This window comes from Crinia signifera, chromosome 9 (assembly GCF_055691185.1).
Source record: "Crinia signifera chromosome 9, ASM5569118v1, whole genome shotgun sequence".
Taxonomy (NCBI): Eukaryota; Metazoa; Chordata; class Amphibia; order Anura; family Myobatrachidae; genus Crinia; species Crinia signifera.
Window position 1 is genome coordinate 39,502,059 of NC_139225.1, and position 25,394 is coordinate 39,527,452.

Consider the following 25,394-nt stretch of genomic DNA (forward strand, 5'->3'; position numbering starts at 1 on the left):
CTCACTTGCGATCACGTGGGACAAAAATCATTTGATGGTCGCTCACCATCGAATTATTTTTTTTCTGTCTGCAGATGGGCAAATTTGGGGCGGGTGCTTCCTCCACCTGCCCTCCCATACTGGAGCAATTGCCCCAGCGAGTGTGAAACTTGCCGAAGGCATTCCACCCCCCCCCCCCCCCGATTCTGCCTTCAGTGAAACAACAGGTGAAGAGCCTCAGGTTCCTTACACTTGTTCTAGAGCCAGAAAGTGATTTTTAACAAGTAACTGAAGTTAGCTAAGTACATACCAGCAGATGTTTCCATAATTCAAACACGTAGATAACCAAAGATAACATTGCAATTCCTGCCAATGAGTGTTAGATATCGGCCCCACTTAGGGCTAGTACAATGCCACTGATAAGCCACAAATTGTAGATCCCAACAGCATGCACTACAATTTGCGCACCAAGGCCAGGGGGGAATTTACCCCTCATAGTTTTTTTTTTGCATGTCAAATTTCTAAACACTTTTTGACTCTAAATGGGGCAGAAATTCTAAACATCTGATACAAATACATCATTATACCAAAAGAATCACCATATGACATAAAGGAAGCACTGCACAGCTCTCCCATATCACCAACATGCAATGTCCCTTTTGGATGTCCCTCCCAACTCCCCCACAACAACAAAAAGAGCCATGTTAAACCAACCCCATATATCAATGCTTGCTGACATGGAATCCATGGCATGCACAGATCCCGTGAACGAGCGATAAACATAAAAAGTGACTTGCGTGTGCTGTGGCCCATTCCCCGCTACATCCCAATGGAGAGAAAGGGTTAATGCAACAGTTCTCACTGGATCAAAATCGGTAAAGACAGGAGACTGACACCACAATGTAACTGGCATTACAATGGATTATCCTCATTGGCCAGGCTGGTACAGTAGTTTTGTTTTTAAACTGGAAACTCAGGATGAGAAACCTGAATCTGCTGGCAATAGTTGTCACCTACACATGGTATATTCAGCCAATCGGTTCATTAGGCAATAGTGACAAGTTTTTAAGGAGGAGTTGTATCAAGCCTTTGGGGAGAGAGATAAAGGGCCCAATTCAGACCTCTTCGCATATACTCACAGCACCGTCAGCCGCCCCGCCGAACACCCGCCCTCCTCCTACCTATGCCGCCAACATCCTCTCGCTAGCATGCAAGAGGATGTGTAGCAAAACACACCCCCTCGCATGCGGCCGAAGGGTCACCGTCCATCGAATGATTTCTCTCCCCATCGGTAACAAAAGTCAGTTTAAATGAATTTTTATTTCCGCCGCAGATGGTCGATAAGGGGGCGGACACTGACATCATGTGAGCTCAGAATTCGCCCCAGGCAGGCATCGACCCGACCTGCTCCAGGCAACTTCTCCACCCTATCTCTCTCCAAGACTGGATACATCTCCACCTAAGGCATTAAGTAAAAAGTGTCTCAATCCTCGGTGAATTTTAGGCGGTGACGGGAGCAATTCAAACGGTTTCCTAGTGGATAACTGTAACATTAACCCTTTGTGCACCACAGCGGGGTAAGAGCGAGCGTTCCTTGCCTTGATTGGTGAATCATGATTTCATGCAACCAGTGTCAATGTTTTTTTATTTTTTTTTATTTTTTTACCTCCCGACTTTAAATTAAACTTACAAAGATTGGTGTGGGCTGACAAGTGAACCGCTTGCAGAGCAAAATGCTTGAAAATGTTTGTCCCGCGGAAAAGAAGGCAGAGAGTTTAATGGATGACAGATGGAGGAGAATATGTAATGAATTCACGTAGAAAATTAGACCACGGTCTAGCATCTATCTCATTGGTGCCCAGACTGGCTGGTACCTTCGTGTGGGGTGCTATGGTGTGGGTTGGATTTTGGATATTATTTAGCTGCTACTCTTTCCAGTTATTCCTCAGTGGGTCAGGGGGGCTGGAAAGGAGATCATAGAAACAAGAGGGCAGAGCCTGAAAGAGTTTGGGAACCAATGATCGATCTTGTGCGACTGAGATACTCGGGGCAGTAGAGAGCCTGGCTGGGCCCAACTACTTTACAGGGGGGTGGCCTAATTGTGGGAGGTGTGGTCATGCACCTTTAGAATAAAATACAGAAAAAAAGTACTTTAACAACCTCCCTGGAGACAATGCGGCCCAGCACACAGCAGCATGTGCTGGTTTGAGAAGAGCTGCTGCAGCTACTACTGACAGACAGCAGGGGACCCACTGGACCCTTCATCAGACCTGGGTCCAGGTATATAGTACCCCCTCTCTCGGCAGCACTGGAGATACTTAACAACAAACCACTATTTTTGAGTTCTCCGGGTATTTTGGAGAATTGTGAATAGAATTTTTTGCAGAGTGGAAGGTATGGGACCCGACTGGACCCATGGACACCGCGCACACCAATGACAGATATGCTGGGCCCTCCACCAAGAACCTAAGCCACAGAGGGGGAAAGGCCTCTCTAAAGAGAATGCATAGGGAGACTAACAGGTTTGCAAAGACATGGATAGGTGAATTCGAACACACAGGCAGGCCAGTGATGTCACAGCAGCACAGATGGCTGCAGTCTCAGCAGCTTGATATCAGTACCCATTAGAACGCTATCCTAAAATCGTATCTTTGGCTGTTTGGGTAAAGTCGTTTGTTGACATTAAGGGGTCAATTGAAAAAGATGGGAGTGCTGTTAAAGATTAGATGATGCCAATAGTATCCAATCAGATTATTTTTATTATCTTCTTGAACCTTAATGGCTAACCTTGACACTCCAGCTGTTGTTGAACTACACATCCCAGCATGCTCTGCCTCAGTTTTGGCCATGGTAATCTGATGCAGAGCATGCTGTAATGTGTAGTTCAACAACAGCTGGAGTGTCAAGGTTAGCCATCAAGGTTCTAGAAGGTGCTAAATAAATAAGGAGTATAATCTGATTGGTTGCTATGGGTTCCGGTTTCAATAGAACTCCCATCTTAGTAAATGTACCCCTAATTTTTATCATAATCTGCATATAACTGTACAAAATATAATAATAAAATAAATGATAATAATATATTTATATTTAATTAAATCTGTCCAGGAACTGTGTGTTCTATTGGAGGGTGGTGGTTCTGTATATTGAGCCATTCTATACTTCTAATGTGAGAGAGGATTGGCAGATTCATGTGCGGGCTGAGTTAAGGCGCCCGGTTAGACATAAATCATCAAGTATTGAAATTGTATTTCAATATTCCTCACAAGATGAAGCAAATGTTCTACTTTTACATGATTAGGGAGACAGTGTTCTGATAGTATAGGTTCTGTACTCACAGTTCTGGTCACTGTGATGGCCCTTCTCACAATAGGCCCTTGTTCATTTTTCAGCTCCAGGCCAAAGTGGCCATTAGTCTGGCACTGTCCCTGTTATAGTATAATTAACCCTTTGCCGTGAGAGATCCTCAAAATATCTGCTAAAAATGCCAACGTCACTCAAAGTAACTGTTCTTCTTATGGGTGCAATATTTAGCTTAACTTCAATGAATTGACTTGTCTGTCTCTGTATTTATTTATACTATAAGAACAGTTGCTGTGAGCGGCGCTGGCATTTTTAGCGGATATTTAGAGGATCTCTCACAGAAATGAAATGGTTAATATAAATGGCTACATAAGGTATAAAGCAAGGCTTAATTTGTGAAGCACTGCCAATGGACAGGATGACGTGGACTACTAAAATCCACCTAATGTGGGGGGGGTGGCCTAATTTGGGGGGGTGGCCTATACTCGGCGGCTCTTCCGCGAGGCCACGCCCCCATTTTGCCGCTATGGGGGCATGACCCAGAGGCTCTGTGAGCCTCTAGCCATGCCCCCAGCCCCCTGGCTGCGGGAATAGACGCTGTGCGCATGCGCACGTCGTTTATTCCCCGCTGCTTAGCAGCTGACGGGGGGACTTCCAACACCCCCCCCACACCGCGGGACACTGCCGCCCGCGGGTGGGACAGCGGGACAGGCCCTGACAATCGGGACTGTCCCGATAAAATCGGGACTGTTGGGAGGTATGTATTATATATACATAATTATGTATTTTGCCTATATGTGTGTTTAACATTGTGAACATATTTGTGACTCATTATGTCATATATTATGTTTGGTTATTCTGATGTTATTCTGATGTTGCCTCAGATTTTTTGAGGGTGTGGGGCATTAAGTGAGGTCTCATTAAGCATAACTGACATGCAGTGCTTTATCATTTCAGCTTTAGTCCTCATTTAAATTCTCTTTCGATGTAAATTGTGAAGGTTTATAAAACAGTTTGCGGTGAAAACTGTCAAAAAATACTTGATAATGATTTTTTTTTTTTATTTATACCTATAATTTATTTATACATATAAAAATGTCAATTTTGTAGATTTAGTTGTCAGCCAACATGGGATGAAATGGAGAACATGTGATGATAATGAGACACAGAAAAGAGTATAGCCTGAGAAGAGTAAGGAGTCATTTAATGTAATTCAGAGTAAAGGTTATGACATAAGTCGAATGGAAGATAAGAAGTGAGGAAGAAGATGACAGATTACATGAGGTGACATGATCGACGGGGATGATAGGACACATTTTCAGCTGTTCCTACAATGGCATTTCCAACAGAAATCAAAAAACCAGCAAGCATTTTCTTATAGTAAAAAAACAAGAGAAATTAATTGGTGATGTCCGAGCTGAGGGTGAGTGGGGCAGAGAAATCCACGAAGGGTGGAGGGTTTTTGGGGGTATTAAAATCTCTCTTTACTTTTTTGTCCCAGCTCGTTAGACCTCACTCCATGATGGGAGCCGGGTCCTCGAATGACACCCGACTGCTGTCTCGGAAGTCTGGGTGTCTGAGGTCTCCAAGAAATTTGATGGGTGTTAATATGTGAGTGGAACCTGTGAGAGAAGAGAGGGGGGCTGACAAAGGCCTAACACAGACAGGAGCAGGGTAGGGGAGTAAGAAGAAAGGACTTTTGAAGGACTAAACACAGACAGGACATACAGTATAGGGAAGAGAACACAGGCCAAACTGAAAGCAGACAACTGATTGTGCAAGAAGAAATATGAAGAATATGTGACACTGATCAAAATATGAGGAAAAATTCTATACTTCATTCACAAGGGAGACTGAGGCAGCAGATAGATGTAACAAGATAGGCTGAGGCAGCAGATAGATGTAACAAGGGAGACTGAGGCAGCAGATAGATGTAACAAGAGAGGCTGAGGCAGCAGATAGATGTAACAAGAGAGGCTGAGGCAGCAGATAGATGTAACAAGGAAGACTGAGGCAGCAGATAGATGTAACAAGAGAGGCTGAGGCAGCAGATAGATGTAACAAAGGAGGTCTAGGCAGCAGACAGATGTAACAAGGCAGGCTGAAGCAGCAGGGGGAAGCACAGAGAGACTGAGGCAGCAGGAAGATGTAACAAGAGAGGCTGAGGCAGCAAGAAGATGTAACAAGGGAGGCTGAGGCAGCAGGAAGATGTAACAAGGGAGGTCGAGGCAGCAGGAAGAAGTAACAAGGGAGGTCGAGGCAGCAGGACGATGTAACATGGGAGGCCGAGGCAGCAGTAAGATGTAACAAGGGAGGCTGAGGCAGCAGTAAGATGTAACAAGGGAGGCTGAGGCAGCAGGAAGACGTAACAAGGGAGGCTGAGGCAGCAGGGAGACGTAACAAGAGAGGCCGAGGTAGCAGTAAGATGTAACAAGGGAGGCTGAGGCAGCAGGAAGATGTAACAAGGGAGGCTGAGGCAGGAGGAAGATGTAACAAGGGAGACTTAGGCAGCAGGAAGATGTAACAAGGGAGGCTAAACAAACAGCGTGAAGCACAGGGGACACTGAGGCAGTATGAAGATGTAACAAAACGTAACAAAGGAGCTGGGGTAGAAAGCAAAGGGGAAAGGTTGAGGTACAGTAGCAGGGGGAAGCACAATGGCAGCTGAGCTGGCAGGAGAAACATAATGAAGACTTAGCAGGAGTAGTACATGGGAGGATGAGGTAGCAGAAGGAAGCACAGGGATGCTAGGAAAGTCAGAGGACATGCAATGGAGGCTAACACAGGCCCTTATTCTGATCGGTGCGGATATTCCCGCATTCTTACGGAGCGGTCCGCACGCCACGGTGTTCTGCCGCGTGCGGCCATCGTCCGTAGAAACGCCCACGTGTCCTCCGCATTCGGACGGACTCACTCTTTAAGAACAGGGCGTGTTTACGGACGACATACAAACCATGCGTGTGCGGGGGAAACACTCCGATTCAGCACGGTATTACAGAGTATTACAGAGTATGCTCGGGAATACCGCATCCGAACGGGAGCCAAGCGGTGCTACCGCCCGTAAGCGGAGTATTTACGCCAAACAACCCACTATTATGTATATTCTGCAATACATCACATGACCCACTTATTCAATTACCTATCCTCATAAAAAAATGCTTATTTGGAATTGGAATCAATTAGATGCCAATATATCCTTACAAGCATGCCTAACACATGCATTGCACACATTAACCCTTACAGCAATTGAAGTGCAATGGTTTCAATTAAAGCACTGACAAGCGTCCTATTAGTGATTAATGAGTAAAGGAGTCGATTTGATTGGGTTCAGGTGTTAATGCTTGTAGTCATTAGGCGGTCCGTTCGCCTCCCGCAGGAACGAGTGGTGTCCGCAAAGCAATAGTGGCCTTTTGGACACCGCACATTTCTTCCCTTTTTGTTCGCGTGCATTCGGAGTGGTATCCGAATGCACGCCCCCCAACATCAGTGTACTCCCCCGTGTCCGCCCATGTTTCCGCCCCGTTTTGCCCACTTTGAAACTACGCCCATGTGTCATTCCGCATGACGCCCATAATACGCCCATATTTCCCGAATGATTGCGGTGACCAGTTTTGTACGGGATTTGCCCGAACAGGTACGGAGTCAAGGCGTGGCACATGCGCGTAGCGTTCTCCACGCATGCGCAGACGCCGTAAAGACGCGATCCGAAAGTATGCGGTAAAGTACGCGTCAATCAGAATAAGGGCCACAGTGACAGGAAGCACAAGAGAAGCTCAGCCAACAGAAGAAAGGAGAAACTCTGAAGGCTGGTGACCATAGTGAGGCTGAGCCACAAATTAGTTGATACAGGAACCAGTGAGAGGGCTGATGCATGGAGATTAAGCAATGGACAGAATAAAGACATAAGATTAAGCCAGAAAGAGGGGTGAGGATGATGAGACAGTGTTCACAGGAACATTCAAAGTGACATTCGGCAACACAGAAGAGAGATATATATATAAAACATACAGAACACGGTGGACCTCATTTATGTGGTGAATAACTCCTACAGGCAGGGTCTGGGTAAACATTTCTTCACCCCTCCCCACACACACACCAAACATGAACATATATATGATGTAACTGCGTAATGTTATTTGCAGTTTCCTCAGCAATTTTCAATTATGTACACCTGAAGCATGTCATCTGATTACTAGCAGCCCGTGACATTGCTCAGTCCCTCATAGTGTTAAGAGTTTAGCTTTAGGGAGGAAGCTGTGAGCATTTGAGTCATGTTCTGTGGATATGCAAAACACTTAATGTGGAAATTGCTTTCTCTGGGAAACTTACGACTCCAGCCAGCATCTGCGATATGAGTGATGCATTTAAAGACGGATCACCACCATTCCCGTCATATGCCCCCCCCCCCCCCCAAGCTGAAACTTACTCAGATTGGCCGTGAGAACTCATCTGCCAGGTCCAGGAAGTCTATGCTCCTTGATACAGACCCTGTGCTTGGCACAGACCCTGTGCTTGGCATGCCAACAAAACAGGGGCGTCACTATGCGATCGGCACTCCGCTGCTGCTCCCACTTTCCTCACTCACTCACTAAGTCGTGACTCTGCTTTCTGCCCTCCTCACAAATGTCAGGTGTAATGATGTCACACGGTATGATGTCATCAAGCCTGACATTCATTAAAAAGGAGAGAAGATGATGGTGTCTTCCTTTATATCCAGTGGGGGAAATTCAAGTCCAAAATTCAAATAGGGGAGCTGCACACACTGCAAGTGAGTCGGTATGGAATGGCAGTTGGTGGCAGTTGCTGTACCACCCCTATTTGAATTTTGAACAGTGCTGCAGCTACCACCTCTGGTCGCGCCACTGATTATACCCAGAGGAGACTAAGTCTGCATCCTTCAGCCCATGTGCCAAGCTGTTACTACCCTACAGGGTCCCCCAAATGCACACGAAGGTGCACATCTACTACTCCTGAAGGTACTTCCACAATTCTATAGTGTGGTGGAAAATGTTAGCAGACTTAAGGGGTGTACACACGGAGCAAATTTTTGCTATTTTCTAAGCAATCTGACTAGATTGCTTAGAAAGTAAGCACAGATCTCTCCGTGTGTATGCTCCGAGAGATTAAATATCTCTTGCTAACTAAGTCAGTGCATGCAGTCAAAATCTAGTCAAATTGCTTAGCAAATGACTGCAAATCTCTCTGTGTGTGCAGAATGAGAGATACTGATCACAATCTCCCATTCTGAACCATTACCCTGACTTTTTTTGCTTAAGCAAAATTGCTTAGAAAAATCGCTTAGCAAAATCACTTAGCACAAATCTCTGCATGTGTATGAGCTCCCCATGGGAGATCTTGACACCAGCAAAATTGCTTAGCAAAATAGCTTAGCAAAATTGCTTAGCACAGATCTCTACGTGTGTATGCCCCTTTACAGTCATAAATGAGGCCCAATGTGTAACAGAGGCAGGGAGGTTACAACATAAGAAAAGATGTGACAGAAAGATAGACAGACAGACAGACAGACAGACAGACAGACAGACAGACAGACAGACAGACAGACAGATAGATAGATAGATAGATAGATAGATAGATAGATACAAATACAAAGACTGACATATGACTGCAATAGACAAAGCTCTTAATAAGAAGAAACAAACAAGGAACAAGGTTCAAAAAGAGACTACAGACAGACACTTCTCTCGGGTGAGAAAACTGGAGTTAGGTAATATATGTATAAAACAAGCCCCACTCACGGTCCATCTAATAACTGTGTTCCAGCTACTTTTATACCGGGCTTACAGGTAGCAGGTTTAGAATACCATACTGACGTCAATATTGACTAACAATAGAACGGGGGGCACCTTGAGTAACGTTCTCTCACCACATGAGAAATGCCAGCCCTGCAGAGAGCGACAGTCAGCAAAAGAGACAGACATTTACAGAGGAAAATCATCCAACAATAGACAAACAAGACAGGACTGTCAGTAAGGAGGAGACAGACACTGCGGCAGTCGCAGACCACACTGTACACACACACACGGATACGTACTTACACAAAACACACATTCCTACCACCGCTACAGGTGCACTCACCTACATAGAGACTGAGAGTGCACAAGAGCTACAGACCCTAAGTCCTAAGTTGATAGAGGCTATTGCTTTTATATATATATATTACACTAATAACTAATTAGAGGGGTCTGGCCAACACCCGGGTACAACCAGCATCACAATAACTAATTACAAACAACCAGTAATGTCACTTGGACTCCAATCAATAGTCACTCTGCTTTATATATCAGTATTACCTGGTTTATATATCAGTATTAGCTGCTTCATATATCAGTATTAGCTGGTTCATATATCAGTATTAGCTGCTTCATATATCAGTATTACCTGGTTTATATATCAGTATTAGCTGCTTCATATATCAGTATTAGCCGGTTCATATATCAGTATTAGCTGCTTCATATATCAGTATTACCTGCTTCATATATTAGTATTACCTGGTTCATATATCAGTATTAGCTGGTTCATATATCAGTATTACCTGGTTTATATATCAGTATTAGCTGCTTCATATATTAGTATTAACTGGTTCATATATCAGTATTAGCTGGTTCATATATCAGTATTAGCTGCTTCATATATTAGTATTAACTGGTTCATATATCAGTATTAGCTGGTTCATATATCAGTATTGCCTGGTTTATATATCAGTATTAGCTGCTTCATATATTAGTATTAACTGGTTCATATATCAGTATTAACTGGTTCATATATCAGTATTAACTGGTTCATATATCAGTATTAACTGGTTTATATACTGGTTTATATATCAGTAATGGGACTGTTTTATAAATGTGCTGGCTGTATTAACAAAAGGAAGCAGAATTCAATATTCAAGATTAATATTCTTTTGTTATAGGGCAGTAAAAATCTAGTTTTGTATGTATCTAATGTGTTAGTAAACACATATACAGTGAAAGAAACTCAACAAAATTTTAGAAGACACATGTACACAGTAACACACGCACACACACACACACACACACACGCCAAAACAGATACATAAATATGGTAACACACACATACAGTATAGTTATAATAGACATACATACACACACACAGAAAATCGTACATATGTATATAAAACAGACAAACACACATTGTTATAGACATACAGTAAAAAGGTTTCTGTTCATATTTCATTATCTTATCCCACTACACCGCCCTTCACAGTATGGAGAATGTGTGTCCCCACGACTCACCTATGAGGACTTCCCACTTGCCGCTGGCCTGTGATACCTCATATGCACAACGCATTTCACTGAGACCCACTCCACCCAGGATGAAGATAATCAGGCGAGGGCCAGCTCGATACTCCCCTGGGGCCTTGTTCTTGTGCCAGTGTCCGTAGCGGGCACTGAGGATAAAATGTGGCACTAATTAATTCAGCCAAATATTTTACGTACAAGGAGGATCATTTCTTGAAAGGAAGAAGCTGCCAACTTCCCCAACGTGACTTTTATTCAACCCTTTGTGTGCCAAGTGAATTTGTCAAAATAGGTGTGAAAATAGCCAAGCAAACATTGTCATTTATCATAATGGAAGACAAATAGGATAACATAGCATTATATTGAGGAGACAGTAAATTACACTGTATACCATGGGATAGTATTAAATAAACATTTACTGAATTCATAATTCTAAACACAATTAAAAATATTTAACGTGCTAAAAATACGTATTTGCAAGGCATTGCTAATAGCAGCAATTTCTATAGTACTGGGCTGAATGAAATGGTACCGTCGTTATGGTCCAGTCTCTGACAGTAATAAACAAAAGGCTGTAATGTACCAAAGTCCCGTTCCTGTAGTGACCTGTGGCTGTGATGGATACCCTCAATGGGTATCCAACTCTCCGACACTCGCTATTTGTAGATTCTCACTCGCTGGGTGCTGGTTGTAGCCAAGGAGTTTCCTGGAGTGGAGATTTCTCCTTCAAGGAGAGGGGGAACTTGAAGCCAAAGAGGGTAGATGGTGCAGCATAATGGAGATTGTAAGGTCTGGTCTGGGATTGGTGTATAGTCAGCTAAGAAATAGTCCAGGGGACTGGCAAATGCCAGGGAGATGCTAGTCAATGGCAAATCAGACGCTTTTCGCCAGTGAAACTGGCTTTGAAAAATACATAGTTTTAGTATGTTAAATATTTTAATTGTGTTTCGAATTATGAATTCAATAAATGTTTTTTTAATGTTATCACATGGCATATAGTGTTATTTAATCTCTCCTCAATTTAGCACTGTGTTATCCTATTTGTCTTCCTTTTTTCTTGAGTGGGACTGACTATCCCATTTCTTCACAGCAGCTGGGAATCTAACCCTTATCAGCGCCTGGTTTTTCCCCCCCAGGGGTTATTTGTTATTTATCATAATGACCTGTAATGTTTACCTTATATAGGAAATATCTTTTTTACACAACATTTTTTATTTGAATTTATATAACAAATGTGAGCGACGCTGGAATTTTTTACACATATTTTGCTCATCTCTCACAGAGATGTTGGCACACAAATGGTTAAATAATGGTTTTGTCTCAAATTACTTGCATAGCATGGAGCCAAGCAGGAGCTAGGCGCAGTACAAGGCAGGTTTTCTTGTTCTAAAGTGTTATTTTCATACCAACCTTACAGCCGTTGTACTAAAAGAAGCGGAGGAGCGGGTGGAGATATACGGGTAGTGTTTCGTGTCCAGCTTGTCTTCTATGGTGTCCTGTATGAATTGTAAAAATGTGAGAATTATTGTACAAAAAGGAAAAAGAAATACAGGAGGGACTAAAACTAACCAACAATAGCAAACAAACGTAAACAATACATTACGGAATAAAAAAACATTTCAATGAATCAATGGATATAAAGTGGACTATGAAAAGCCTGGAAAGTGGATGGAGATAAATGGGCCCTGGTAGCAGGGGAACGGCCACCATTTTATACACATCCCCATCAAAACGCTGAGCATTCCCCTGAGAATGCAGATGTGGCGATGCCTGCTTGGGGCTAGCCAGGGGATTAGAGTGCCGGGGGAGGCCGGGCAGCATTTATCTGTTCGCTAGGCTAGCGAACAGGTCTGAATTAGGCCCAAAGTACCAGCCAATCAGCTGGTATGCTTAGTACATTGGGGTCTATCTACTAAGCTTTGGATAGAGATTAAGCAAAAAAAGAAAGAAAAAAACTCCAAAATTGCGGCTGGGGTAACAACCTTGCAACTGCATGCATGCATGGATAACCCTCTCACCTCCATGATGTCTTTGACGACTGGGGTCCATCGAGACAGTTGATAGGTCTGTTCACTGATTCTCTCTTTACGATCTGGTTTACTCCTGCGACGGAGTGTGGACTGGGGATTGAACAAATGGTCACCATGCGAAAAGACAAGGCGCTATAGGTTCCATTAATACATTCGTCCCACACCACACACTTAATAAATAGACCACACCCACTTATGTGGCTATTGTGACAACTCACATTTTGTACTGCAAAGTGTATTGTATAACCATTGGTAGAGCCGAATTTCCCATTAGGCACGTGAGGCACGTGCCTAGGGGCGGCACATGTTTGGGGGCGGCACTTGGATGCCTGTGATAGTACTGTCAGCCCAAAATGTACCAATAACTGCAAAATATCCACTATACTGTACTGTATTCCATCTTAAATAGAGTGTAAATGGATAGGACAAGCAGATACTGCCCCTGTAAACTGTCCTACATAGTAAATATGTATTCATAATAAAAGAACATGTCACAGTTAGTGGCTTTTTTCTAAATCCATTAAATTGGCTATTATCAAATGAGGATTATTATCTTATAAGCATAAGTAAACAATAAAAATAATAGACAGGGGGTGGGGGCGGCATTATTGTTGTGCCCAGGGGCACCGTCATCCCAAAATCCACCCCTGACCATTGGCACATGTAATGAAAAAGAGCGGTCGATCCTATTAGGTACGGATGATTCGCAAGTGCGAATCATCTCGGCAACTGGCGCACTTTACGCCTAAAAGCTCTTGCACCTCCATAGTGCAAGCAACTTTACGCCAATTCGGCCCAGCGGAAGGTACACGATCGGCTTTGGGTGCTGTTTCCAGTATTTAAACACTATGGAACGGCACCTGAACAGCACCTCGCACCCTTCGGAGCAAATAGAGAGTGGTACATGCATCTTTCTTATACAGTCACTTGTGTATCGTCTATATTACAGAAATTATACTGAGGACTTTGTACTATTAACAGTTTGAATGTAATAAAGATGACATATTTTTAATCACTTGATATCTGTCTCTATGAGTTTCACTTGGACAATCACATTTACTTTGTTAGAATGATGTTCCAATCAAAATTACTGTCTTAGAATGATGATAGAATTATTTTTTTTAGGATATTGCTCCAATCACAATTACTGTCTTAGAATAATGCTCCAATCACAATTACTGTCTTAGAATGATGCTCCAATCACAATTTCCTAGCTGGTACACTCTAACGTTAACCAATGTTAGTGCCCACTGACAATAGTCCCTCCCCCTCAGACCCTACAACCAAGAAATATACATACATCAGTGATGATGGGGACACCTAAATGGCCCATATTGGTGATAATTTCACTGTCCTCTGGTGGAATCTGTGCATGCTGGATCAACTTGTTCAGATTCTCCTCAGTGATCCCTGAAAAAGGTAAAGAATATTACACTGCCTTGAATTACTTCATGAATATTTATTCCTGGAGTTTTGAAATGTACACTAGATCCTCACATCAGTCATACAGTTATAGCCGCACTCGTTGTTTTATTATTATTATAATTATTTTTTTTTAACACATCACAGGAGAAACAGGTACATACATTTTCCTATGTCCAAAGTTTCCATTACCCTAAGCCCCCAACTGCAATCTCTGCCGTAATTGTCTTTCACTTATAATTCCTCCCTTACTTTAGCAAACAATATAATCAAGAATGGTTCTAAAAGACGGGAGGTCCTACCACCTCCCTAACACTGGTGTCCAAGGCTAGTAGACGAAACCAGAGGCACCGGCAGCTCATCAGGGCCCCAGTAAAATGAAGGGGTGTGGCTGATGTGAGGGAGCGTGGTCATCAGGGAGCCGTGGCCATGTCCATTTGAAGAGAAACTGAACCCAACAAAACTTTGTTTGGACAGGTGCCAGTGGGAGTGCGGACAGCATTACACACCACCGTACTGAGAGTGAACAGGCTGCCGCTGTAGCTGCCTCTCTCTCTCCCCAGCTCAGCACATACCACATGAGCTGAGCTGGGGAGAGAGGCAGAGCTGCAGCGGCTACTTGCAGCAGGGGAGGGGTGACCGGACCCTGGGCCCCTCCACCAGTCACAGGCCCGGGTAAAAAGTACCCCCCTCGGCACCACTGCCAGGGTGTCCCAGCAGGAGGAGGGGCAATGCATAGGAGGCCAGTGCATTCTCCCACTTACCATTCTTAAGGAAGATGTAGAGAAGAATGATGCGGATCTTATCATATGTGCTGACGTTTCCATCTAAGAGGATGGGGACGATGGCCCTCATGGGGTCTTTTATCTTCTCTCCCTCTGCGTCTGTGCCCATTGCAAGATCCTAAGAGATTAATACACAAGGTGAATCTCTGTCAGCGCCAGTAAAGCCCAATATCCACTAGAGGATAAATCATTAATGATATGAACGATAACGTTCATATCGTCTAGTGTCCCCTAGCGGGTGCAATTGGCAGATTCATTGACGATATCGCTGACAGGGCATAACTTCTAGGCCGAGATATAACACCACATTGAGTGCATATAAGACTGACATAGCAACACAGTTCTTTTCAGAGGCCTCAGAAAGCACTGTTTCCTTTATAATCCATATCAGTTATGAATACATGACTTTATTATGTCTCTCACCTGTTCCACACGGCAGAGTTTATCCACAGTTCCCTGATAGTGCTTCATGCAGTCTTCAGCCAGATGTAAGTGAGTGGAGTACTGCAGAAAACTCATATTAATTATTGCACTTTAAATGTATTGTTTACATAGAACTACACAACATGCAGTGTTACCTGCATGTACAGACTGTAACAGGGGCAGTGTTACCTGCATGTACAGACTGTAACAGGGGCAGTGTTACCTGCATGTACTGACTGTAACAGGGGCAGTGTTACCTGCATGTACTGACTGTAACAGGGGCAGTGTTACCTGCATGTACTGACTGTAACAGGGGCAGTGTTACCTGCATGTACTGACTGTAACAGGGGCAGTGTTACCTGCATGTCCGGACTGTAACAGGAGCAGTGTTACCTGCATGTACTGACTGTAACAGGGGCAGTGTTACCTGCACGTACTGACTGTAACAGGGGCAGTGTTACCTGCATGTACTGACTGTAACAGGGGCAGTGTTACCTGCATGTACTGACTGTAACAGGGGCAGTGTTACCTGCACGTACTGACTGTAACAGGGGCAGTGTTACCGGCATGTACTGACTGTAACAGGGGCAGTGTTACCTGCATGTACTGACTGTAACAGGAGCAGTGTTACCTGCATGCACTGACTGTAACAGGGGCAGTGTTACCTGCATGTACTGACTGTAACAGGAGCAGTGTTACCTGCATGTACTGACTGTAACAGGGGCAGTGTTACCTGCATGTACTGACTGTAACAGGAGCAGTGTTACCTGCATGTACTGACTGTAACAGGGGCAGTGTTACCTGCATGCACTGACTGTAACCGGAGCAGTGTTACCTGCATGTACTGACTGTAACAGGGGCAGTGTTACCTGCATGTACTGACTGTAACAGGAGCAGTGTTACCTGCATGCACTGACTGTAACAGGGGCAGTGTTACCTGCATGTACTGACTGTAACAGGGGCAGTGTTACCTGCATGTACTGACTGTAACAGGGGCAGTGTTACCTGCATGTACTGACTGTAACAGGAGCAGTGTTACCTGCATGTACTGACTGTAACAGGGGCAGTGTTACCTGCATGTACTGACTGTAACAGGAGCAGTGTTACCTGCATGCACTGACTGTAACAGGGGCAGTGTTACCTGCATGTACTGACTGTAACAGGGGCAGTGTTACCTGCATGTACTGACTGTAACAGGGGCAGTGTTATCTGTATGTACTGACTGTAACAGGGGCAGTGTTACCTGCATGTACTGACTGTAACAGGAGCAGTGTTACCTGCACGTACTGACTGTAACAGGAGCAGTGTTATCTGCATGTACTGACTGTAACAGGAGCAGTGTTACCTGTATGTACTGACTGTAACAGGGGCAGTGTTACCTGCATGTACTGACTGTAACAGGGGCAGTGTTACCTGCATGTACTGACTGTAACACGGGCAGTGTTACCTGCACGTACTGACTGTAACAGGGGCAGTGTTATCTGCATGTACTGACTGTAACAGGAGCAGTGTTACCTGTATGTACTGACTGTAACAGGGGCAGTGTTACCTGCATGTACTGACTGTAACAGGGGCAGTGTTACCTGCATGTACTGACTGTAACACGGGCAGTGTTACCTGCATGTACTGACTGTAACAGGGGCAGTGTTACCTGCATGTACTGACTGTAACAGGGGCAGTGTTACCTGCATGTACTGACTGTAACAGGGGCAGTGTTACCTGCAGGAGCAGTGTACTGACTGTAACAGGAGCAGTGTTACCTGCATGTACTGTTACAGTCAGTACATGCAGTGTTGCCTGCATGTACTGACTGTAACAGGAGCAGTGTTACCTGCATGTACTGACTGTAACAGGAGCAGTGTTACCTGCATGTACTGACTGTAACAGGAGCAGTGTTACCTGCATGCACTGACTGTAACAGGGGCAGTGTTACCTGCATGTACTGACTGTAACAGGAGCAGTGTTACCTGCATGTACTGACTGTAACAGGAGCAGTGTTACCTATATGTACTGACTGTATCAGGAGCACAGTTACCTGCATGCACTGACTGTAACAGGAGTAGTGTTACCTGCATGTACTGACTGTAACACGGGCAGTGTTACCTGCATGTACTGACTGTAACAGGGGCAGTGTTACCTGCATGTACTGACTGTAACAGGGGCAGTGTTACCTGCATGTACTGACTGTAACAGGGGCAGTGTTACCTGCAGGAGCAGTGTACTGACTGTAACAGGAGCAGTGTTACCTGCATGTACTGTTACAGTCAGTACATGCAGTGTTGCCTGCATGTACTGACTGTAACAGGAGTAGTATTACCTGCATGTACTGACTGTAACAGGAGCAGTGTTACCTGCATGTACTGACTGTAACAGGAGCAGTGTTACCTGCATGCACTGACTGTAACAGGGGCAGTGTTACCTGCATGCACTGACTGTAACAGGAGTAGTGTTACCTGCATGTACTGACTGTAACAGGGGCAGTGTTACCTGCATGTACTGACTGTAACACGGGCAGTGTTACCTGCATGTACTGACTGTAACAGGGGCAGTGTTACCTGCATGTACTGACTGTAACAGGGGCAGTGTTACCTGCATGTACTGACTGTAACAGGGGCAGTGTTACCTGCAGGAGCAGTGTACTGACTGTAACAGGAGCAGTGTTACCTGCATGTACTGTTACAGTCAGTACATGCAGTGTTGCCTGCATGTACTGACTGTAACAGGAGCAGTGTTACCTGCATGTACTGACTGTAACAGGAGCAGTGTTACCTGCATGTACTGACTGTAACAGGAGCAGTGTTACCTGCATGCACTGACTGTAACAGGGGCAGTGTTACCTGCATGTACTGACTGTAACAGGAGCAGTGTTACCTGCATGTACTGACTGTAACAGGAGCAGTGTTACCTATATGTACTGACTGTATCAGGAGCACAGTTACCTGCATGCACTGACTGTAACAGGAGTAGTGTTACCTGCATGTACTGACTGTAACACGGGCAGTGTTACCTGCATGTACTGACTGTAACAGGGGCAGTGTTACCTGCATGTACTGACTGTAACAGGGGCAGTGTTACCTGCATGTACTGACTGTAACAGGGGCAGTGTTACCTGCAGGAGCAGTGTACTGACTGTAACAGGAGCAGTGTTACCTGCATGTACTGTTACAGTCAGTACATGCAGTGTTGCCTGCATGTACTGACTGTAACAGGAGTAGTATTACCTGCATGTACTGACTGTAACAGGAGCAGTGTTACCTGCATGTACTGACTGTAACAGGAGCAGTGTTACCTGCATGCACTGACTGTAACAGGGGCAGTGTTACCTGCATGTACTGACTGTAACAGGAGTAGTGTTACCTGCATGTACTGACTGTAACAGGAGCAGTGTTACCTGCATGTACTGACTGTAACAGGAGCAGTGTTACCTGTATGTACTGACTGTAACAGGGGCAGTGTTACCTGCATGTACTGACTGTAACAGGGGCAGTGTTACCTGCATGTACTGACTGTAACAGGAGCAGTGTTACCTGCACGTACTGACTGTAACAGGAGCAGTGTTACCTGCATGTACTGACTGTAACAGGAGCAGTGTTACCTGCATGTACTGACTGTAACAGTGGCAGTGTTACCTGCATGTACTGACTGTAACAGGGGCAGTGTTACCTGCATGTACTGACTGTAACAGGGGCAGTGTTACCTGCATGCACTGACTGTAACAGGGGAAGTGTTACCTGCATGTACTGACTGTAACAGGAGTAGTGTTACCTGCATGTACTGACTGTAACAGGAGCAGTGTTACCTGCATGTACTGACTGTAACAGGAGCAGTGTTACCTGCATGCACTGACTGTAACAGGGGCAGTGTTACCTGCATGTACTGACTGTAACCTGCCCACAGGCCAGAGAAGCAGAATGTCTTCTTCAGATGGTGTTAACTGTAGGAGCCAAACTCCGGAATAGGTAAATATGACAGCATCACACCCCCCATAGAAAACTATGGGGGCTGCAGCTAGTGTCAGAATTGCAGTGACCCCTGCAGGAATATCTACTGCGGTCTCTCCTTCATATATTGGGGTGATACATGTTTTTGGGGGTACATGCTGCAAACATTTAATAATAAGCAACCCCTATACGTCCTGACTGCAGGAGTAGCTATACTACCAGTATGTATAATGATCACAGCAGGGAAGAGCCCATTCAGGCAGTGGGGTCTGAATGTACAATAATGAGAGCAAGTGGATTATGAACACTTGTCACCTTGCTCAGCTCCTTCTGATACTGTGGCATCTTCTTCAGCATCTGGGAGAGATCCCTCATGGTTGTCTATAACAGAGACAATGACAGCAATTATCATCAGGCCTTACAGGTGGACAGGTCACCAGGTAGATGCACATTATCCGTACAGATCAGTCACCTTGTCCCCTGTATTCATCCTTTTGCTGGATGAGAAATCCTTTAGAGAGCGAGTTACTTCTCTGTGTAGGACAAGAATGGGAACATGACATCAGTGCGAGTTTACTTTACAGATCTGTTGAAATGTGACCGAAGTCGGCACTTACACCACGGTACTTACTGCGACACTTCGGCAATGTGCTTGTGACGCAGCCCCACCCAGAGTTCATCATCTTCATCCAGCAGTACTTCCTTCACCCGATTCTCTCCTATTCCACTGGTCTCATACCTGTAACAGGGATAGGAGGTATCATGGCTTCTGGGTCTCAATTACACAGTGGAGTATTTGAGGGGGTGTCATTAAATTAGCTCCAATAATTTTTTGAGTGCGAAAAACTGCAATGCATCGCTCTCGCTATGGCCGCCGAGTGATGTAGGGACATTTTCTAAGCGATCTAGTGAGAGCGCTTAGAAAATGCCCTGAAATCCCCCCATGTTTGGGCCCCATTAGACCTGTCTGATTAATTCAATCTGTCTGTGCAAGTATTCTATGGAAATATCAGCCCAGCAAGAGACATATACTTGCAAGGTAGGGCAACGGACCCTGGGCCTTATTCTGGTTCACTCTGTCCCCCTCGCCTTTTGCACAGGGCACCAATGTTTTACTACTGCGCATGTGCATACGCTTGGTGCGAGCGGGCACGGTGAACTGCTAGTTTGCTGTCCCATTCGAACCTAGCAGTGTTGGGGGGGGCAGCGTGCTGTGCCCATGGGAATGGCCAGCGTTTCACGGGTGTTCCCATGAAAACGCTGGGTTTTCCCATGGAGATTCGGCAGTGACACGGCTGCCGGGGGCGGACAGCTGACATCACCGAATGTTAGCTGCTCGTCCTCTTCCCGTACTGGGAGACAGAAAGCGCTGCATGTGTACTAGAATAAGGTCCCCTATATTTAGGATAAGTCCTACACCCACTCTCCTTTATATACTCTGCATGCATAAAGGGACACATTCCCTCTAATATATTAAGACATTTATTCTCCCAGGTATAAATGATAAATGTGTCAGATACAGAGAGTTACCCTGTGTGAAGGTGCCATTAGACATAAGGACAGATGTACATAAGCCTTGGAGAGCCAATCAGCTACTAATTGCCATTTGTTTAAAAAAAAATCCTATCTAGGAGCTGATTGGCTGCTACTTTATACTTTTACACTTTATCCCTCTAAAATGCTTAGTACATCACCATCTCCCGCATAGTCAATTAATGTCAGACTTAGGGATCTATGTACTAAGCTTCAGAGAGGGATAACGTGGAGAGAGATAAAGTACCAGCCAATCAGCTCCTGGTTCTGGCTGTGTTTGAACAATGATAGGAGCTGATTGGCTGGTATTGTACTGTATCTACATCCATTTTATTTCTCTCCAAGACTCATACATCCCTTGTGCTGGGTACACACTAGCCGGTATCGCCAGCTGCTACGGCAATCACTACGTATATATGACAGCGTGTATGCAGAACACACTGCCCGATCCCTCTGCAGATATATCTGCAGGTGTGTACCCAGCCTTAAGCAAACTCCTTCATAAAGTAGAAAGTATTCTCCTGCCCCTGCCTGTATTTCCCCATGCAGCATAGGAAGACCTGGGTAAGGCAATAAGGTTCCCGGCCTTACTTGTAGACATCATTCTCAACGGGCAGGAGGTCGTAACTCATGGCCTGGAAGGTAAGTTCATGCAGAACTGGAGATGCGGGATCGAAGCCTCTGTCTAAGATGATAAGTTGCGAGCGAGCCTTGTCTGGACCCTGGCCAAAGAGAGAGGACCCAAACCCAAATGAGTGTACAGAACCAATAGCTGCAACATTACAGATGGCCTGTCCCCAACACTGCCATTACTGGAATCCCATATTTTGCAATGTTACATAGAACCATTTGGTCGACCACTGAAGATCGACAGGGCTTAGGTCGACACCTGAAATAGTTCGACATGGCTAAGGTCGACGCAAGCATTAGGTCGACAATGAGAAGGTCGACAGCCAAAAGGTTGACATGAGTTTTATCAGGTTTTTTGAGCGGTCAGGTGGTAATTCATTCCCTTTCATTCATTACAACATATATTTAATTGTGTGCCTGAAGCATGTTGAGCGCGGCGAGCCGTGCGAGGAGACGCGGTACACTTTGCAGGTGTCCATGTCGACTATGTTGACACCCGGGACAAAAAAAGTGAAAAACTCATGTTGACATTTTGACTGTTGACCTAGCCATTGTTGACATAATGCTTGTGTCGACCCTCCAACCCCCGTCGACCTTAGTCATGTCGACCTTTCTCCGGTGTTGACTTAAGCCCTGTCGACCTTCAATAGTCAACCCAATGCAAGTCGACCTGAATTGGGTTGATCCAATGACCCATACATAGAACAGTTGCACAATCCCCGGTACAATTCCTCATGTCATGTTTCTCTAATAAACATCAGCTTATTTGTTACATAATTTTGAGCAAACATTTCCTTCCCTGAGAGCTTTTACTGCGAGGTATTAAATAAAAGATCCTTTATGCATTATGCATTATGCATTATGACGCTGCCATTGGCACACATATTGGCATAGTCAAGCAGAGAGAATGAATATCATGTTGTCTTACTTTTGTGGATGGAAATCTAAAATAAATATTCAATGATAACATTAGAAATGGCTTGTCTGTGACAAAATGTACATATAAATAATATATACAACATACTGTATGTACCCATAATGTTAATGCACAATGTGATACAATGTTTTAAGTAGCCCTTAAGCTCAACAAATAACACAACACAAATAACACTTTACTGAACTGTATTTAATCATGGAGAATACCAACCAATCAGAAATGTGCTCTGTATTATTTTAGCTCAGCGATATCACTATAGTCTATGACACCCGGAAAAAAGGGAGAGAGTTATGGAAAGGGTGTGTGGTTGTGTGGCCCAATTTCGTTTTTTTTGTGGGCATCTCTGGGGATGTTGGGCTGCCGCCGGAGACTCCTCAGGCTGCAATGCCGGTTCCCTCACTTTGAGCACGTAATGTCACACTGCAGCACTTGGCTCCTGTCACTGAGAGGAGGCGGCATGTCCCCCCAGTGATGCTACTGGTTTACCTGGATCAAAAGCTGAGGTGAGCCACAACCATCAGCCCAAAATAACTGGAACCATTACATTGGGAATGCAGTGCTAGTTGTTGTATATACTCTGGGGGAGTACCAGTGGGAACACAGAGAAGCCACACTGGGCAAGACTGGGGACAACCACAAAGGTGACACCAATTGACTTTGCGGTCAAGCTGATTTGCCAGTTCCCATTATAGACATCTATGTTAAAGTCTTAACATGAACATCTATGGTGAGATCCTACCATAGACGCACAGGTTTAATTCATAAAATGCATGTCTATGGTGGAGCGCACACACTATCCTATGGAGCTTGCTCCTGATAGGCTGAAGGGAGTCCCATTGACTGACATCAGTAGGATTCTTCTTATTCTCGGGGAGGAGCTGCACGTGTAAACTGCTCCTCATGTCCGCTGGTTCGGGTTCTTGCATTTTCTATATTTTAACCCCCTTGGATGCCTACTTGGAACAAAGAGAATGCGATCTACACTGGAGCTGGTCCATTGTGGATTCTACTGGAGAAGAGGACCAAACCTATGGACTCAAGGTGAGTATGTATGTATATTGTATGTATGGTGTGTGCATGTATGTTAATAAATTTATACTGTACAGGGTGTGTTAGTATTTATTGGAGTATTGGTTCTTTTTTGGGACCACACCCGCATGATGTGACCTGTGATTCTCCAAGTCCTTGTAAGTGAGGGAGGCTTGCTGGGACTTGTTGTTCTACAGCCAAACCCAATGCTTTCTTCTAACACCTTTTTGTCTACACTTTAACGGACTAAACCAAGCACCCACCGTCCAATGCTTGGCTACGGGGCCTACCCAACTTTTGCATTACCCTGATGGCAGTTGGAGCCTGGTGCTGGTTTTAAAAATATGGGGGACCCCTACTTTTTTTTTGTCTCCAGTACTGTTATAACCAGAACTGGTCCAAGAGCCCAGTGTTGATTTCTGAAATAAAGGCAGACTCCAATCATTTGCTCCCCTGAGAATAACCAGCCCAGGGAGGGTTATGCTCATGAGGGGGAATCCGTGCTGTTTTTCTTATTTATTTAATTTTCTTATTTATACACAGAGAAGCGGATCTGACTGATCCGTGGGACTCTTCAAGGTCGCCAGTATTTGGCTGCCCGGGAAACTCGGGAAGCAAATACAAATGACTTGACCATCAGCAAATACGGATCCCGAAAATACGGCTGATCGAGGCGGAAGCCATTCATACACATTTGTACAGCAGCTTGGCTGTGATTGGCCAGGTTAGTAAATTTCACCACAGTGCTGGCTGTATATACTCTGAAAGAGTTACATTCGGAACACAGTGCTGGCTGTATATACTCTGTAAGAGTTACCGTCGGAACACAGTGCTGGCTGTATATACTCAGCGATAGTTACAGTCGGAACACAGTGCTGGCTGTATATACTCTGTAAGAGTTACAGTCGGAACACAGTGCTGGCTGTACATACTCAGGGATAGTTACAGTCGGAACACAGTGCTGGCTGTATATACTCTGTAAGAGTTACAGTCGGAACACAGTGCTGGCTGTACATACTCAGGGATAGTTATTATTATTATAATTTTATTTATAAGGCGCCACAAGTGTTTCGCAGCGCCGTACAAAGGAACAATACAGGGAGACAAAACTTGGCATAACATTGAATAAATAACAAAAATACAGTACAAATAAAGAGCACCACAGTTCAATACACATTACAGCTTAAATGTAAGTAGTGAGGACCCAATCAACATACAACTAGAGGCTTGAGGCCAATGATGGAGATGAGTATGCAGACGAAGAAGGTCACTGAGTGTTGGAGTAAAGGAGAGCTGTGAGTGACATGTGAAGAGAAGTGGGCTTTGACAACAGGAGGGAAGAGGGCCCTACTCGTAGGAGATTGCAATCTAGTAGGAAGGGGAGACAGACAGATTACAAGAGGTGCAAGCGAGTGGGTGGTGGTTAGATAGCAGGATGTAAACAGGCAAGGGGTCGGAGAACCAGCTGGTTTATGCAGTGGAAGGGTACGCTTTGATGAATAGGTGAGTTTTCAGTGCCCGCTTGAAGCTTTGCAAGGTCGGGGAGAGTCTAATGGAGCGAGAGAGTGCGTTCAACTGAAGGGGTGCAGCACGGGCAAAGTCCTGTACTCTAGCATGGGAAGTAGTGATCAGGGTGGAGGAGAGACGACAGTCGTCAGCTGACCGTAGAGGGCGGGAGGGTGTATGAATGGAGATGAGGTTAGAGATATATGGAGCAATGGAATTAGAGATGGCCCTGTATGTGAGTGTGAGGTGTTTGAAGAGGATTCTGTAGGGGAATGGAAGCCAGTGCAGATTTTGTTGAAGGGGAGTAACAGAATTAGAGGGGCGGGAGAGGAAGATATGCCTGGCTGCAGCATTGAGGAGCTAGTTGGGATTGAGCGAGGCCGGTGAGAAGAGCATTACAGTAGTCAAGCCGTGAGATGACCAGTGAGTGGATGATCAGCTTAGTTGCACTCTGTGAGAGAAAGGGCCTGATGCGAGCAATGTTGCGTAACTGGAACCGGGAAGAATGGGCCAGGGCTTGGATGTGGGGTGCAAAGGAGAGGGAGGAGTCAAGAGTGACACCCAGGCAGCGGAGTTGGGGAACAGGGGAGATGATGGTG

At 44.9% G+C, this 25,394-nt stretch overlaps 1 protein-coding gene across 2 annotated transcripts in view; it reads right to left on the reverse strand.

Annotated features, from left to right (window-relative positions):
- The window catches only part of STXBP1 (syntaxin binding protein 1), a 56,348-nt gene that overhangs the window by 3,817 nt on the left and 27,137 nt on the right, over nt 1-25,394 (reverse strand). Inside the window, exons 9-19 of one of the 2 annotated variants that reach the window (XM_083158904.1) lie at nt 21,285-21,415; nt 19,792-19,899; nt 19,633-19,693; nt 19,476-19,541; nt 15,220-15,300; nt 14,776-14,914; nt 13,890-13,999; nt 12,578-12,679; nt 11,970-12,055; nt 10,554-10,708; nt 4,768-4,901 (exon numbers count right to left, since the gene is read on the reverse strand). In XM_083158904.1, the coding sequence (XP_083015030.1) occupies nt 4,792-4,901; nt 10,554-10,708; nt 11,970-12,055; nt 12,578-12,679; nt 13,890-13,999; nt 14,776-14,914; nt 15,220-15,300; nt 19,476-19,541; nt 19,633-19,693; nt 19,792-19,899; nt 21,285-21,415 (1,149 nt within the window). In that variant the 3' untranslated portion in view covers nt 4,768-4,791. The remainder of the gene's footprint in view (nt 1-4,767; nt 4,902-10,553; nt 10,709-11,969; nt 12,056-12,577; nt 12,680-13,889; nt 14,000-14,775; nt 14,915-15,219; nt 15,301-19,475; nt 19,542-19,632; nt 19,694-19,791; nt 19,900-21,284; nt 21,416-25,394) is intronic. The other variant, XM_083158905.1, reaches the window with a different exon arrangement.